Raw genomic sequence first — 16,140 nt, forward strand, 5'->3', positions numbered from 1 at the left:
GTTTTGGCCCTAGGGGGGTTGGGGGAAAACGGCTCGTAGACGCTCGTAGCTCTGCTTCAACAGCAGAATGCACTCACAATCACCTCACGAGGACCGACTGAATTTCAAACATGTTTGATTTTCATACGACCGTCCGAATCGGACGACGGATGATCGGGAGGTGGTCGTGACAGGCAATCACCCCTCATTACCCCATGTATACTACACAACGCTGGTTACATGATCAAGCTGCAACTCGGCCCGATCTAAAAAATTGAAGACTGAAGAATAGGGCAAAAACTCGTACAGTGTATGCCCGGCTTAAAGTAGATAAACACATTGAAAAGACATTTAGATTCCCACTTCGCTTCTCACTCCTGGAGCAGGTCCAGCTCTACATAATGACAGAAATGTATTGCTTAATAAACTGAGAAAATATAACACATCTACTGTTGCTGGGCAAAGCAAAGGCCAGGCAAATGTATTTGTGTAGCAGATTTCAGTACAAGGACAGCGCAAAGGCTTTACATCATTAAAACATAGTAAAATAAAAACAGAATTAAAAACAGTTGGAATAAAATCTAGAAAAATAGAAACAAAATAAAACATGGAAACTAAAAGCAAATTTTAAAAAACTGTTGGATTACAAACTTAAACTAATGATTTGCAGTTGAACTAGATCAATCAAAGGCAATCCTAAACAAATGTGTTTTTATTCTTGATTTAAACAGGCTTTCTGGAAGTTTGTTCCAGATAAGTGGAGCATTGGAACTAAATGTCGCTTCTCCGTATTTGGTTCTAGTTCTAGGTATGCAGAGTACGCTGGAGCCATAAGACCTTAGTGGTCTGGAGGGTTGATACACTGATAACAAGTCTGATCTGAGCTAGAGGGAGCATATTTCATAGGAGGGGACCCAGAATGGACCCTTGGGGAACCCCACATGTGCTTTTTGTCATCTCTGATGCAAAGTTACCTACTGACACAAAAAAGTCCCTTTCCCTTAAGTAGAATTTAAACCAGTCGAATGCTGAACCAGAAAGGCCGACCCAGTTTTCCAGGCGTTCTAACAGAATGGAGTGATCGACAGTCTCAAATGCTGCACTGAGGTCCAATAGAACCAGCACTGTGGTTCTTCCAAAGTCTATATTTATATGGATGTCATTAAATACTTTGACAAGGGCGGTCTCTGTACTGTAGTGAGCACGGAAACCTGAGTGGAAAACGGCTGGTCATTGTTAAGAAGGTGTTTAATTGTTGAAACACAGCTTTTTCAATAATCTTACTCATAAAGGGAGGTTTGAGGTGGACCTGTAGTTCTGGAGTAGTAGTTTGTCTAAATTGTTCTTTTTCAGCAGTGGTTTGATAATTACTGTTTTTATAGACTGGGGGAAAACACCTGACAGAAGGGATGGGTTTATTATCTGAGTCAAATCAGACACTATGACTGGCAAAAAAAAGAAAGCTGTGGGTAGAACATCAAGGCAGCAGGAGGAGGATTTTAGCTGGTGAATGATTTCCTCTAAGCTTTTGTAGTTTATTTGGCTGAATTGGGACATTTTGTCAAGATAAGTTCCAGTTGGATACAGCTTTGGTTCTGGAGTTGAAATGGATGTACAGACTGATCTTCTAATCTTTAGGATTTTCTCAGTAAAGAAGTTAGCAAATTCATTGCAAGCCCTGGTGGAATGGAGTGCAGAAGCTACGGACACAGGACGATTTAACCTGTTGACCGTGGCAACTGAACTGTGAGTATTATTAATGTTTTTGTTGATAATCTCAGAGAAGAAAGATTCCCTTGCATTTTTTAGTTTTAAGTTATATCTGTAAAGTCTCTCTTTATAGATGTTATAGTGAACCTGGAGTCTAGTCTTTCTCCACTAGTGTTCAGCTTTTCAACTCTCCCTTTTTTCACTTCTAACTGCTGGAGCATTTCTCCACAGAGTTCTTTTCTTCACAACCTTCACTCTAATTGAAGTAATGTGGTCAATGGTATTTGAGACTTTAGACTGAAAGTTATCTACTAGTTAATCTACTGAGTTACAGGACAAAGCGGAAGTAAAAGTATAAGCTTGGTTAAAGGTTTCAGTGGCATTGTCCTTAAAGATGTGTTTTCTAATGATGTCTCTTTGGCTAACTGAGTCATTGCAAATTATTCTTTCAAGGGTAACAAAAAGTGATCAGATGGAGCAACATCAGTTACATTGACCTTGGAAATATTCTGACCCTTAATGATGATTAAATCTAAAATATGTCCATGTTTGTGCATTGGTTGTTTAACATGTTGCGTTAAACCAAAATTTCTAAGTGTGTTACACAGTTCTTTTGCACCTCTGTCTTCAGGGTTGTCAGTGTGTAAGTTAAAGTCCCCCCTATCTGTGATATGTGTTGATTATGACTGTTTAATTATTGTGGATCATTAAGATAATTAAAAAGTAGTTTGATTTGGACATAGGAGGCTTGTAAACATTCAAGAACATAGTTTGTACCTGGCTCTTTACCTGGAGAGCCAAATATTCAAAAGAGTCAATTTTCCCAAGAAACAGCTTTTTATACTTTAGTGAATCACAAAACAATATTGCCAGTGGTGAGAGCTGTCTGCTCTCCCAAAGAAAACTGTAGTTTGGAGGAGTCGACTCTATCAGAATGGTGTTTATTAAATTCATGTAATCATCCATCCATCCATTTCCAACACGTCTATCCCTTGTGGGGTCGCTGGGTGCCTGGTACCTATCTCCAGCTGTTAATGGGCGAGAGGCAGGGTACACCCTGGCCAGTCTATTGCAGGGCAACACAGAGACAAACAGGGCAAACAGTCATTCTCGCACACCTAAGTGCGTAGCTGGAGAGGAACCCACCTGGAGCGCACACAGGATCCACTGGAAGAAAGAGAGAAAAGGTTAGTGGCCAAACCGCACTCAGGGATGACATGTGGGTAATGAAAATAAGCCACTAACGTACTTGGGGACCGGGATGCGGCTCTGATTCAAAAGACCAACTCCTTTGGCTCCAGAAACTATGGCAGCTTAGATAGGTAAATTGTTCGCTTGAAGCTGACAGTTTGTGGGACTGAGACAAAAGGAGAGTCCAAAGTCTGGGATTGTGTCATACACAGGGAAACAGACGACTTGACAGAGGATTCCAGTAGGACAGAGACAAAAGGTGAATCTGGAAAAAGTATTGAGAATGGTTCAAATGTTAATATTTACAAAGTCTACTGCTTCGGTTTTTATAACGGCAATTTGCATATACTCCAGAATGTTATAAAGAGTGATCAGCGTAACAGCAATTAATTGTAAAGTCAATATTTGCCTAGAAAATGAACTTTATCCCCCAAAACACATTTCGTCATTGCAGCCCTGCCTTAAAAGGACCAGCTAACATGGTTTCAGTGATTGCTCCATTAACACAGGTGTGGGTGGTGATGAGGACAGGGCTGGAGATCAATCTCCAAGAAGGTGATTATTCACAGGAAGCTGGCTCCTTGGTTTAATTCAGAGCTGCGTTCCTTGAAGCACAATGTTAGGAAATTGGAAAGAAAATGGCGCTCTACACACCAAGAGGAATCCTACCTAATCTGGAGGGACAGTCTATTGTTGTATAACAAGACCCTTCGCAGAGTTAGAGCAGCATATTTTTCATCATTAATTGAGGAGAATAAGAATAATCCTAGATTTCTCTTCAGTACAGTTGCCAAACTTACACAGAGTCATAGCTCTGTTGATCCATCCATTCCCTTAGCTCTTAGCAGTAATGATTTTATGGGATTCTTCATAAATAAAATTGATTCCATTAAAAATAAAATAATTGGCATCCTCCCAAACATGATTACCTCGTCCTCAGTAAGTGAGGCAGCATTGGAGGAATCTTTAGAACCTGCGCAGTGTCTGAACTGTTTAAAAGCAGTAGAGCTTTCTGAGCTATCTAAAATTTTAGCTTCATCTAAACCTTCTACCTGTATGTTAGACCCAATCCCAACCAAGTTGTTTAAGGAGGTATTCCCTCTGATCAGTGGCACTATTTTAGACATGATTAATCTATCCTTGGTAAATGGATATGTACCACAGGCTTTTAAAGTAGCTGTTATCAAACCTTTACTTAAGAAACCATCTCTTGATCAAGATGAGTTAGTAAATTACAGACCTATATCTAATCTTCTTTTCTTATCTAAAACTCTTGAGAAAGTAGTTGCTAATCAACTATGTGAACATTTACAAAGTAATGACCTACTTGCGGAGTTTCAGTCAGGCTTTAGAGCTCATCATAGCACTGAAACAGCTCTGGTGAAGGTCACTAATGACATTCTCATGTCCTCAGATAATGGACTTGTGTCTATACTTGTCCTGTTAGATCTCAGTGCTGCATTTGATACAGTTGATCACAATATTCTCCTACAAAGACTTGAGCATACTGTAGGGATTAAGGGGAGTACCACAGGGTTCAGTCCTTGGACCAATTCTATTTACTATATATATGCTTCCGATTGGCAAAATTATCAGACAGCATGGGATTAATTTCCACTGTTATGCTGATGACACTCAGCTATATTTATCCATAAATCCTGATGAATCCAATTAGTTACTTCGACTGCAGTCATGTCTTGATGACATCAAAAGCTGGATGACTTTAAATTTCCTGCATTTAAATTCTGACAAGACAGAAGTTGTAATCTTTGGGCCAGAGTCTTCAAAAAATAAATTTCTTAATCAATCACTTAATCTGGATGGCATTAACTTGGCCTCTGGTAATAAAGTTAAAAATCTTGGTGTTGTTTTCGACCAAGACATGTCATTTAAATCCCATATTAAACAGGTTTCCAGAGTTTCCTTTTTTCACCTCAGGAATATCGCCAAAATTAGAAACATTCTGTCCAGGGGTGATGCTGAAAAACTAGTCCATGCATTTGTTACTTCAAGGCTGGACTATTGTAATTCTTTACTATCAGGAAGTCCACAAAATGCAGTTCAAAGCCTTCAGCTGATCCAAAATGCTGCGGCAAGAGTTCTGATGAAAATCAACAAGAGGGATCATATTTCTCCAATCTTAGCTTCCCTTCATTGGCTTCCTGTTAAATCAAGAATAGAATTTAAAATTCTCCTTCTAATGTATAAAGCCCTTAATAATCAAGCTCCATCATATATCAGAGCTCTGATTACCCCGTATATTCCTAACAGAGCACTTCGCTCTCAGACTGCAGGTCTGCTGGTTGTTCCTAGAGTCTCTAAAAGTAGAATGGGAGGCAGATCCTTTAGCTATCAGGCTCCTCTCCTGTGGAACCAACTCCCAGTTTTGGTCTGTGAGGCAGACACCCTATCTATTTTTAAGACTAATCTTAAAACTTTCCTTTTTGACAAAGCTTATAGTTAGAGTGGCTCATGTTACCCTGAGCTACCTCCATAAGTATTCTGCTATAGTTTTAGGCTACACGAGGACATCAGGGCCTATTTTTCTCACTCTACTGATTTCTACTGTTCTTCAGTCTACTGTTCTCCAGTTTTGCATTGTATTACATTGAAATGACTGTCGTCATTTCAGCTTTTAACTTTTTGCTCTCTCTCTTTTTCTTCATGGTAGGTACACCTGGTCTGGCGTTCTGTTAACTGTGACATCATCCAGAGAAGACGGCTCACCTGCTATTACCATCTAATGTAGAACTGATTACTGGATCAATGTGTGCTTCTGTGCTTTTTTTGTCTCTCTTGTTGTGTCTCTGCTCTGTCTTCTGTAACCCCCAGTCGGTCGAGGCAGATGACCGTTCATACTGAGCCCGGTTCTGCCGGAGGTTTTCCTTCCCGTTAATGGGGAGTTTTTCTTCCCACTGTCGCTTCATGCTTGCTCAGTATGAGGGATTGCAGCAAAGCCATGTACAATGCAGACGACTCTCCCTGTGGCTCTATGGTTCTCCAGGAGTGAATGCTGCTTGTCGGGACTTTGATGCAATCAACTGGTTTCCTTATATAGGACATTTTTGACCAATCTGTATAATCTGACCCAATCTGTATAATATGATTGAACTTGATTTTGTAAAGTGCCTTGAGATGACATGTTTCATGATTTGGCGCTATATAAATAAAATTGAATTGAATTGAATTGAATCTGTCATGATTAAGTAAGAATGACACCAAAACACATTTCGTCATAAACTTTAAAAAGAGGCTGGTGCTTGGCATCATTGTTTCTCTTCTGTGAACCATGGTTATCTCTAAAGAAACACGTGCAGTCATCATTGCACTACACAAAAATGGCCTAACAGGAAAGAGAATCGCAGCTAGAAAGATTGCACCTCAATCAACAATCTATCGCATCATCAAGAACTTCAAGGAGACAAGTTCCATTGTTGCCAAAAAGGCTCCAGGGTGCCCAAGAAAGACCAGCAAGCGCCAGGACCATCTCTTAAAAGTGTTTCAGCTGCGGGATCGGGCTACCAGCAGTGCAGAGCTTGCTCAGGAATGGCAGCAGGCAGGTGTGAGTGCATCTGCACGCACTGTGAGGCGGAGACTCTTGGAGCAAGGCCTGGTCTCAAGGAGGGCAGCAAAGAAGCCACTTCTCTCCAGGAAAAACATCAGGGACAGACTGATATTCTGCAAAAGGTACAGGGAGTGGACTGCTGAGGACTGGGCTAAAATAATTTTCTCTGATGAATCCCCTTTGCGATTGTTTGGGACATCTGGAAAACAGCTTGTTCGGAGAAGACGAGGTGAGCGCTACCACCAGTCTTGTCTCATGCCAACTGTAAAGCATCCTGAAACCATTCATGTGTGGGGTTGCTTCTCAGCCAAGGGAGTCGGCTCTCTCACAGTCTTACCTAAAAACACAGCCATGAATAAAGAATGGTACCAGAATGTCCTCCGAGAGCAACTTCTCCCAACCGTCCAAGAGCAGTTTGGTGATGAACAATGCCTTTTCCAGCATGATGGAGCACCTTGCCACAAAGCAAAGGTGATATCTAACTGGCTCAGGGAACAAAACAGAGATTTTGGGTCCATGGCCTGGAAACTCCCCTGATCTTAATCCCATTGAACTTGCGGTCAATTATCAAGAGACGGGTGGAAAAACGAAAACCTAGGAATTCTGACAAAACGCAAGCATTGATTGTGCAAGAATAGACCGCTATCAGTCAGGATTTGGTCCAGAAGTTGATTGAGAGCATGGCAGGGAGAATTGCAGATGTCCTGAAGAAGAGGGGTCAACACTGCAAATATTGACTTTCTGCATTAACTCATTCTGTCATTAAAAGCCTTTGTTACTCATAATATGATTGCAATTGTATTTCTGTACGTAGGAAAATAAATTTCTAAATTACATCTCCGTCCAGTTGATAGCGCTAATACACATAGTGTGTAAACTGCCAGAAAATACTATAGAAGAAGAAAAAGAAGTAGAAGCATATCCAGATTCCACAGCCTATGGCATGTGGAATCATCTGCTCGGTGCCTTGTACGGCATGCCAGTGTTGGTGTGGTAGGTTTTTAAATCTTGCAATGTTCTTTTACATTGCAGTGATAAAATATGGTGTCTATTACGTATAGCTATTGGTTTATTAGTCTTCCAGGGTTGAGGCAGGGCTGGTGGTGGGACACACCCTCATGAGTTTGCCAATTCACCACCTACACCTTGAAGATCCTGTCCATGAAAACCACAAACCGTACATGAATTCAGACATACTGGCGTACAGGTGATTTGGAACAGGAGACACGGTTGTAAGGCTCATCCAGATCAGCAAAAGGTAGGAAGTTGCAGATGACAACTTCCCGACACTAGATGGCGCTGTTGCTCTACAGAAAGATTTTAAAAGCCCCCTCTGAAAAAAAAATCCACGGGTCTTTTTGATTTGATATTTCGTTTTCAATCCAGAGATAGTGCTGTGAGATACTGGGCTCTGTGCTGCCCCTTCAGGACTTTTAAGATGGAACCGTGTAATGGTGAATGTAATTTAAGCTATTTTAGGTCGCATCGCGTGGTTACCGTAGCTGAATCTCTGGCAGCCTGAAATGTCTGGATTGTGTACTATTAGTTTTGGAGGAAACATGCAAAATATAAAAGAACTCAAACAAGACAGGGTGATTTTACCAAGTTTAAGAGGTAGCAGCAGCATGGTCAACAGGTGCTCGTTTTGTAGCAGAGCTATTAAGACTATGGACCGGACAACTTTATTTTTGTAAAGCATGGTTACTAATATTTTCATAGATCATTTGTTGTATTTATATTTCCGGTTTCCTCCCACTTTCAGCACTTCTCCTTTCTGCAGAGCCGCAGCACTTTCACGCACATCTCTGCAGAGACTCAGAGAGCAAAGTGTCCTGCGGTTCATCACTGTCTCAGTCGGAGCTGCTGCCTCCTTTGGGTCAAGATGCTCCTGCTGCTCGGTCTGCTTTGCTCGATCTGGGCAGAACCTGCTCAGAGTCTGGAAGAGGACGGAGGTTTCAGCTTTGAAGGGGACCTCCGCCTGCTGACAGTGAGCAACGACTCTGTTTACATCGCTACAGAGGAAAAGCTTTACCAGCTGAGTCATGATCTGGTTCTGATCCACAGCCTGACCCAAAGAGGGATCTTAAAAAACCCGTACCAAGAGAACAGTCAGGAGTTTTACCGAGTCTCTATGAATGGCGCCTGGGACAAAACTTTCACTGTTAATGTTTTATTACCATTTGTGAACAATGACACATTGATCAGCTGTGGTGCAACTGAGCAAAACTGTGGTTTCTGTGAGGTTCTGGACCTGAAGAACATCTCCAAAGTTCTCCACAAAGAACCCGTCCAAGTGGGTCCTCTGAGGAGCATCAGTGGCTCTGTCAGCTTTCTGGTGGATGTAAAGGATTCACTGCAGACTCAGACTTACATCCTGACTGCCATGGAGAATCACACAAAGACAGAGAAGAAGACAGACAACTGTCCCAGTGATTTAGGGATGATCAACCTTCACAACACAAACTACAAGCAGGATGGGGACATATTTTCATTTAGTGGACGAAGTCCTCCCCCCAGGATCACGGCTGAAGCTGATGTAGAGTTTGTGGATGGTTTTCAAATCAACTCAACGGTGTATCTGTTCTCCAACGTGGCATCAGGAAATAAACCCAATAAAGTTTGTCTGGTCTGGCTTCAGGCTAAAACAAGGAAATCTGAGACTCTGAAGTCTCTGCATGGAGCGCCTCTCAGGACCTCTGATGGAGGTGAAGGCAGCAAACTCCTGGCCTCCTCGGTCATCCCAGATGGACAGCAGGTCCTTTGGAGCGGAGTGTTCAGTTTGGACGGAGGAGCGACCAACACCGAGCTGCTGCTGTTTGACATCAGTCCTGATGGGTATAATCAGACATACACAGATCCAGACTGCTTTAACAAACCAAAGAAGCCAGAAACGAAGGTGGGTTGTTGCATTAAATTTAACCATCTTTTAATGTGGATGTTTTCCATGTCCTGTTGTCCTGGGTGACTGAAAATCTGCATCAGGGTTTTGCATCTTGAACAAACTGAGACCAACCAACCAACACCGAGCTGCTGCTGTTTGACATCCGTTCTGATCAGAGCAGGCAGACAAACATTTTTATAATAGACTTAAATTGAAGGAAAACTTAGGCCTTATATTCAATTAAATATGTTATAACACGTTTCTTGATGTAATGTAATGGAAACCCATATCTCTAACGCGTATCCTAAATAACTTTTTAAAGGTTTATAATTAAAGCTGTTGTGACGTGTTTATGATGGGTTGTGATTTCTTGGTCAATGTTAAGTTGTCATAGCAAAGACATTTTAATGAATGTCAACTTTGCATTAAATGTCCCATAATGTACCGAGTGACACTTAATGACAAGTCATAAACAATCATACAGACACCTCAAGTTCATGACAGTTCTTATATCATGTTTATGACAGTGTAATGTCAATCTTATGCACACCCATTCAAGTAAAATGTTACCAATAATAATAATTAAAAGAATTGCTTTATGAATGTCTAGCTCTTTTGCAGGTTTCTTAAATCAAGCAAAAAAGTACTATATAAACTATAGAAAATAAAAAAAGATATAGACAAAATGGGTCCTTAAAAATCTAGGAACATGCTAAAATATAATAAACAAATTGGATATACATTTAAAAAACTTTTTGGAGCTCATCAGTTCCACACAGCACCTATTCACGCAAGATTAAATGGTACCATGTGTCGGTACCTAAATGTATCATTGTGATGCTGAAGGAGTGGAAGAGTGGCCAATTTTCCATGCCAGAAATTAACACAGCATTGCATGTGCAGTGCTCAAAGCTGGTACTAGTGAAAAAGTGCATTTTATGTATATAGTTCCTAATTACTGAAATCTTAATCCTATTATCAGGGCAAAAGATGAGGTTCCAAGACAGCTCCAAGATGAAGCTCTGTTATATTTTAAACCCCTTAAGTTAACACCCTTTTCTCTACAGATAGTGTTTTATAGTAAAAACTGCACTAATGGTCACATGCTGAGTGGAGAACAGCATAATGTGTTGTAAAATGTTTAATTTCTTAAATTTGGCTGATGAGCCAATTACTGCAGATTTTACTTAGCAGTACATGAGTGTGCATGCGTGCCAACTTGAACAACTGAAACACACAATAATTTGTAAGTGGACTAGTGCGTATGATTTGATGCACTGTCTGGAACGACTTATACAACTCACCTACAGACGTCTGATAATGGCACTTGCGCTGGGACAGGATGAATAATAAATGGTGGCAACAAAATTCCACACATTCTTGTGGCCGCCTCAAACACTTTCAATAGGCTTTAAATATGTCAGTTATCATCTAAAGACTAAATAAATATAGGGGAAAACACAACAAATAGACATGCTTTCATTCAAGCGAGAATTGGCATCTGATCAGAACGCTCACTTTGGGGGTTATCTGGGCACCCCCCACTGGGGGGAGTCCTCGAGGAAGACCAGAGCTCGCTAGAGGGACTATCCCATCTGGCCTGGGAACGCCTTGGGGATCGCCCAGAATGAGCTGGATGGGAGAGGGATGTCTGGGTTTCCTCTCCTGAAACTGGAGCAACAGGTCCAAATGCTCAGAATAACTGGCAGCACTCTTGCTTTTTAGTCTTTCTTAATCTATATATGGAATTGAAATGTTTGCTTTGATCTGTGATTTTTCTTCTCTGCTGACTGCATTTGAGTTTTCGGTGGCTTACTCTTTATTTTTTTAAAAGAAAATATAGAAGAAAATCATTTGTAGACTGCTTTGGATTGTGCCACATTGTATGTTTTTCTGTTGCTAGAAAAGGTCTGTTTATTCTAATACGCCCATGGCCATCTCTCTTACAATCAGTTAAAAACTCTACATCACCTAATGAATGAAGCACGATTAAACATAAGAGTAAACATATGGCCGATGATCTGCAGCAGCAGATCCCCCTTAGATAAGAGAGCAGCTGCCTTTTAAACCAAGTTTTATCTTTAGATAGATTTCATAAACCTTAGAGTTAGTAATAACTGTTTCTGTTTCTCAGTCAGAACCACATACCCTGAAACCAAAGGTTGTTCTTCTCAAACACAATCACATGAGATCTGTGTTGGCGGTACGACACGACGGCTGGATAGTCTTCTTCATTGGAACAACAGATGGACTGCTTCTCAAGGTGTGTCAAAAGTATTAAACACAATACCACTGTTTCAAGTAAAATTGTGGATCTGTATAAAAATACTGACTAACTCAACACAACAATATGACTTAAAAGCATTTGACATCATTTGTGATGGAGGAGGGTGTCTTAAAGGCAAGGTTTCTTTGTACAATACAATACTTGTGGTACACAGTTTGACAAGATTAACGGCACAACTTGTGATACGTACGATACGTATCCAGTCTTTACCGGGTTGGAGAAGATTGACGAGGAATACTGGAGTTGGAGGACTGGAGGGAGCTGGAGGACGCTGGAGTGTTGTGGGTGCTGCGTCGCAGAGACAGGCTGTCCCCAGAGCTGGTGAGAGAGCGAAGGGGCAGCAGGAGAACCAGCAGCACCGCAGAGAGGTTACATGGAGCACTGGAATGCTGGAGTAACAGGAGAATCAGCAGCACAGCAGGGAGAACCCTTGGAGGTGCAGACAGGCGCTTGCGTAGGTAACTCTGACAGTCAGACGTGGGAAAATCTCTGAGTGGCAGGCTAGGGAGAGTTGACACTCAGACAGACGTGGGAAAATATCTGACTGAGGGGCATCAGATGATTGAAGACGGACCGGCGGCGAGGAGCTGACTGAAGTGAGTTTATATAGGCAGGCTTGTAGGTGGAATGAGTCCAGGATGATTGATGGCTGAACAGGTGTGGATGATTAGTGGAATGGAGACAGAGCTGGGCGGGAGATGGAAGGTGCTGGAAAGCTCAGGGTGCAGCAGGCAGAATTGCACTCTGACAGGGTGTCACTGACATGGGTTCGGTTCGCAACTTGTCTTTAATTCATAGTTGTCCGCTTTAGTTTCCGTGCACTTCTCTTTTTTGTGGTTTCTGTTTAAAGCAATAATCAAAGTGCTTGAACAGCTCATGTTTTTGCTTATGGTGTAAAGCACTTATACTGACACATCTAAGAACCACCAGTTGCACCTACATCACAATTTTTAACCTTGGCTGTAAGGTGTTTTTTTATTTAAAACTCTGGGATGTCTCCTAATAAAATAGTTGTGCAGTCTTTGGAGCAAACTTTGCAAATTTACAATCTGAAGCAATTTTCAAATGACACTGGAACATACTCAAATGCATTTTTAATCCTCCGTAGGACTAACAGAAGCTATACTTTTCATTAGGAGGAAATAGGATTTAGCATACAATATGACTGATATTTTTTCTCAATTTATATCTTGTACAGTTTCAGCATTAATCTGGTTGTAACAACTTTGACAAAATAAAGCTTGAATTTCAACATTACTGCAACAAAAATAATAATTTTTATCGATGGGCCAAAACAAAAAATAATTAGCTTGCGCTAATTTCAACAGAAAACAGATTATGTAATTTACTTAGTTCAAGCTAACCAAGTTATTACAGAACTTCACAATGAATCGATAAAACAAACAGGGAGGGAAATATTCACATTTTAAAAGAAATGTAAAAGTAAGGACATTTGTATTTTGTTGGTTATTCTTTTGTTGTAATGATTCTGGGCAAAGAAATCTACTACAATTGGAAGCTTATTTAACTCCCTTTAAATTGTAGTAAAATGCATTTGTGGGTTGAACAGTAGAGATGAACATGTGGGTAATTCCTATGAAAGTCCTCTCTGCCAATGCCAAACAGTTTATGCTGCTGTTAGCTGTTAGTTAATGAATTGGATGATAAAAATTTGAAGAAACAATACACATTGGCAGTTTAACATTGTATTTACCGGTATGTAACAAACAGGTGCCTCCGTAATGCATGAAAGAACCACATCATGGTCAACAGCTTGGTCACACACTGCTGTAGGACAGTATCTCTTTCTTCAACCAGCACTTGTCACAATTGTCTAATGTCGTTGTGTTGCTCATGCTGACATGAACAGCACATCCAAGACGGTTCCTCAGGTGTTCGATGGAATCGGGGTCTGGACAGTACACAAATTAGCAAATTCTTAGATTTTCCTACATGTGGAGGTATGTCATGGCCACTGGCTGCAGGATCTCATCTCTAGTCTCCACTGATAATAAGCCTTGTTTTTCTACAGAGGGAAATACTGCCTTATACACAATCACATATTCTCCACAAAAGCTGTTTGGCATTGGCAGAGAAAGATTTGGCAAGCTTTAATTTGATAGGACCCACATATCTCCCTCTGAACCCACAAATTGTCCTTGTACATGTGGTACCATATAATGGAAAATAAACAGGCTTTCCAAAAGTCTTACACATATTGCCAAGTAGTGTTGGAAAAACAAAAAAGATAGGAATCAAACACAATTTTCATTACTTTTTGGTCCTAAGTTGACTTTATGTTGAATGAAAATTATCATCGGAATAGATGAGCTACTTCAGATTTAGGTTTAACATTTAAATGTGCACCTACAGTGTGTCTGAGATACAGCGGTTAAATTATTAAAACACGGCAACATTTTTCTATATTAATACATTTCTAACGAACCCTTTCACCTGAGATTTTAATCATATGCAGGTAGAAACCCCATGTAATCCTCACATTTAAAGAAATCAAAGCCAGGAAGACCATAGATCACGTGTAATAAAGTGGAGGCATATAAGTATTTGACCTACTTAATTAGATGTATTTGTTGGTTATGACACATTCAAGATGTCTCCAGTATGCATTAACTGGTCTAATGCATTGCTCTGTGGGTTTAATGATTGATCATTGATATTTTCAGAGTACAAAAACATTCTGCTAACTCCAGGTCTGTATGATCGTTGTAACTCACTGGTTTCTCCTTTCAGTTTATGGCTCTTTTGGTGTTCACTAACATTCAGAGGTTTATGCATCCATAAGCTGTGCCACCAGTACGGTTGGCAACATTAAGTTTTGCAACGTTCTCGAAAGAGCTCTTTGGTTTATGGTAAATCTACTGAATATAAATAGCTGACCACCGAAAGCACTTCCCACCATAGCCACACTCACCCAGTCACACTTACAAACATGCACACATTGAAACACTGATACTCAGACCAGGTTTACAGTAAATGCCTTGCCCTGGGACACATCAACATGTGGCGGGTGGAGGCTGTAATTGAACCTCGTAAATTTTGGATTACAAGACAACTACTTCTCCATTTAAGCCATGGTTGCAATGAAAAGACTTCCTGTAGGCCATCAAATAGGATTAAATAAGCTGACATTAATTTGTACTAATAGGAAGCAGAGTTGCTTTCTAAATACTGAGAGGCTTCTACTATTTTCTTGGCTTTCTCTGCCTTTTTGGAGCTTCTGCTTTTTTATAATTTGTATATGTATTGCCTGTGTCATTTTTATTTTATGGACCAAATTGTGTGGATTTCTTTGTCCTGTACCTGTTGATCACTGGTGGTGTCTGTTAAAATTGACATTGTGATTTTCACTTAGACATAGCGTTGACACATTCGGTGCTTATTTTCCCCATGAATACTGTAACTATGATCTACATTGTTGTTGCCAGCTTGCTGTGGACATCAACCATAAACCCACCTGTCCAAAGGTTCTCTATAGGGCCAGCAGTGAGCACGAGTTTCCCAAAATCCATTTGGATCAAGTAGATCCGAAGCATGTTTATTTGCAGTTTAAAAACAAGGTGGGAGTGTTCTTCTACTTTTTCATGAAATGTGCTTTTGCTGCATTTTTATTGGTTTTTAAGTGTTTGTTTGTGTTTTGTTGCAGATTGAGCGTGTTCCAGTGGCAAAATGTGGCGTCCACCAAAATGTGAAGGATTGTTTGTCTGCACAGGATCCCCACTGTGTGTGGTGTGTCTCTGCTGACAGGTCAGCAACTGCTTACGCAGATGAATCCTTCAGACACATATAAATCATCTGATAGCACCTTTTATGACATTTTGCAGCTGCACATTTAAAGACCACTGCACAGATTCAGAGTGGTTGTCCATCCCTAATGAATCGCAGAAAAAAATGGTTTCCCATCAAGTTATGAAGGACTCCCATGGAAAGGTTGGTTTCCAAGACTAACTACATTCATTTAAAGTTGTTGTTTTAGATTGAATTGATGTCCTTTTGTATTCCTGTCCTTCTCAGATCAAATTAATGATCCAGACACATCTGACTGTGGAGCAGAAGCTTCATTTTAACTTCACCTGTGAATTCTCTACAAATTCTAGTCAGCTTTGTGGGCAACATGGGCTTTCAGCACACTTCCCTCAATGCACCTGCACCCTTCTTGACAATCTTCTTACTGATGGTGATTAATTTTGTCAAATGATCCAAGAATCATCTAACACAGTTCTGAGCATATAAAAGTTGTTTAAAAGCTTCCAATCCTTTGTAAAGGTCATAACTAAAGAAGTTACTGCTTACGTCTATGTTGAACACACTGTTTAATTGTAACATCCCAAAATGTTGAACAAGTCAGACTTTTGAATCCTATGTTTTACAGTTTGTTTCTTTCTGTGGTAGCATGTTTCATCAACTGAAAGCTTCAGATTTATGTGGCTCTTTTCCTCTTTTAATGGAATTCCTGCAGATTTATTACAGTTTTAACTATTGTGCTCTGTGACTCTGAGAGTTGCCAGG

The 16,140-nt window shown here is 40.5% G+C and overlaps 1 protein-coding gene and 1 long non-coding RNA gene across 2 annotated transcripts; both read left to right on the forward strand.

Moving 5' to 3' along the window:
• The first annotated feature begins 7,969 nt into the window (after positions 1-7,969).
• On the forward strand, positions 7,970-12,011 carry LOC118559316. The gene is made up of 3 exons (XM_036129988.1): positions 7,970-9,341; positions 11,461-11,589; positions 11,913-12,011. The coding sequence occupies exons 1-3, from the start codon at positions 8,328-8,330 to the stop codon at positions 12,009-12,011; spliced, it is 1,242 nt and encodes a 413-aa protein (XP_035985881.1). The 5' UTR covers positions 7,970-8,327.
• Positions 12,012-15,290: 3,279 nt separating this feature from the next.
• Positions 15,291-15,797, forward strand: LOC118559317. The gene is made up of 3 exons (XR_004928775.1): positions 15,291-15,378; positions 15,456-15,561; positions 15,646-15,797. It is a non-coding gene; the product is annotated as an uncharacterized LOC118559317 (long non-coding RNA).
• Positions 15,798-16,140: the final 343 nt, after the last annotated feature.

This window comes from Fundulus heteroclitus, unplaced genomic scaffold, assembly GCF_011125445.2.
Source record: "Fundulus heteroclitus isolate FHET01 unplaced genomic scaffold, MU-UCD_Fhet_4.1 scaffold_271, whole genome shotgun sequence".
NCBI classification, from domain to species: domain Eukaryota; kingdom Metazoa; phylum Chordata; class Actinopteri; order Cyprinodontiformes; family Fundulidae; genus Fundulus; species Fundulus heteroclitus.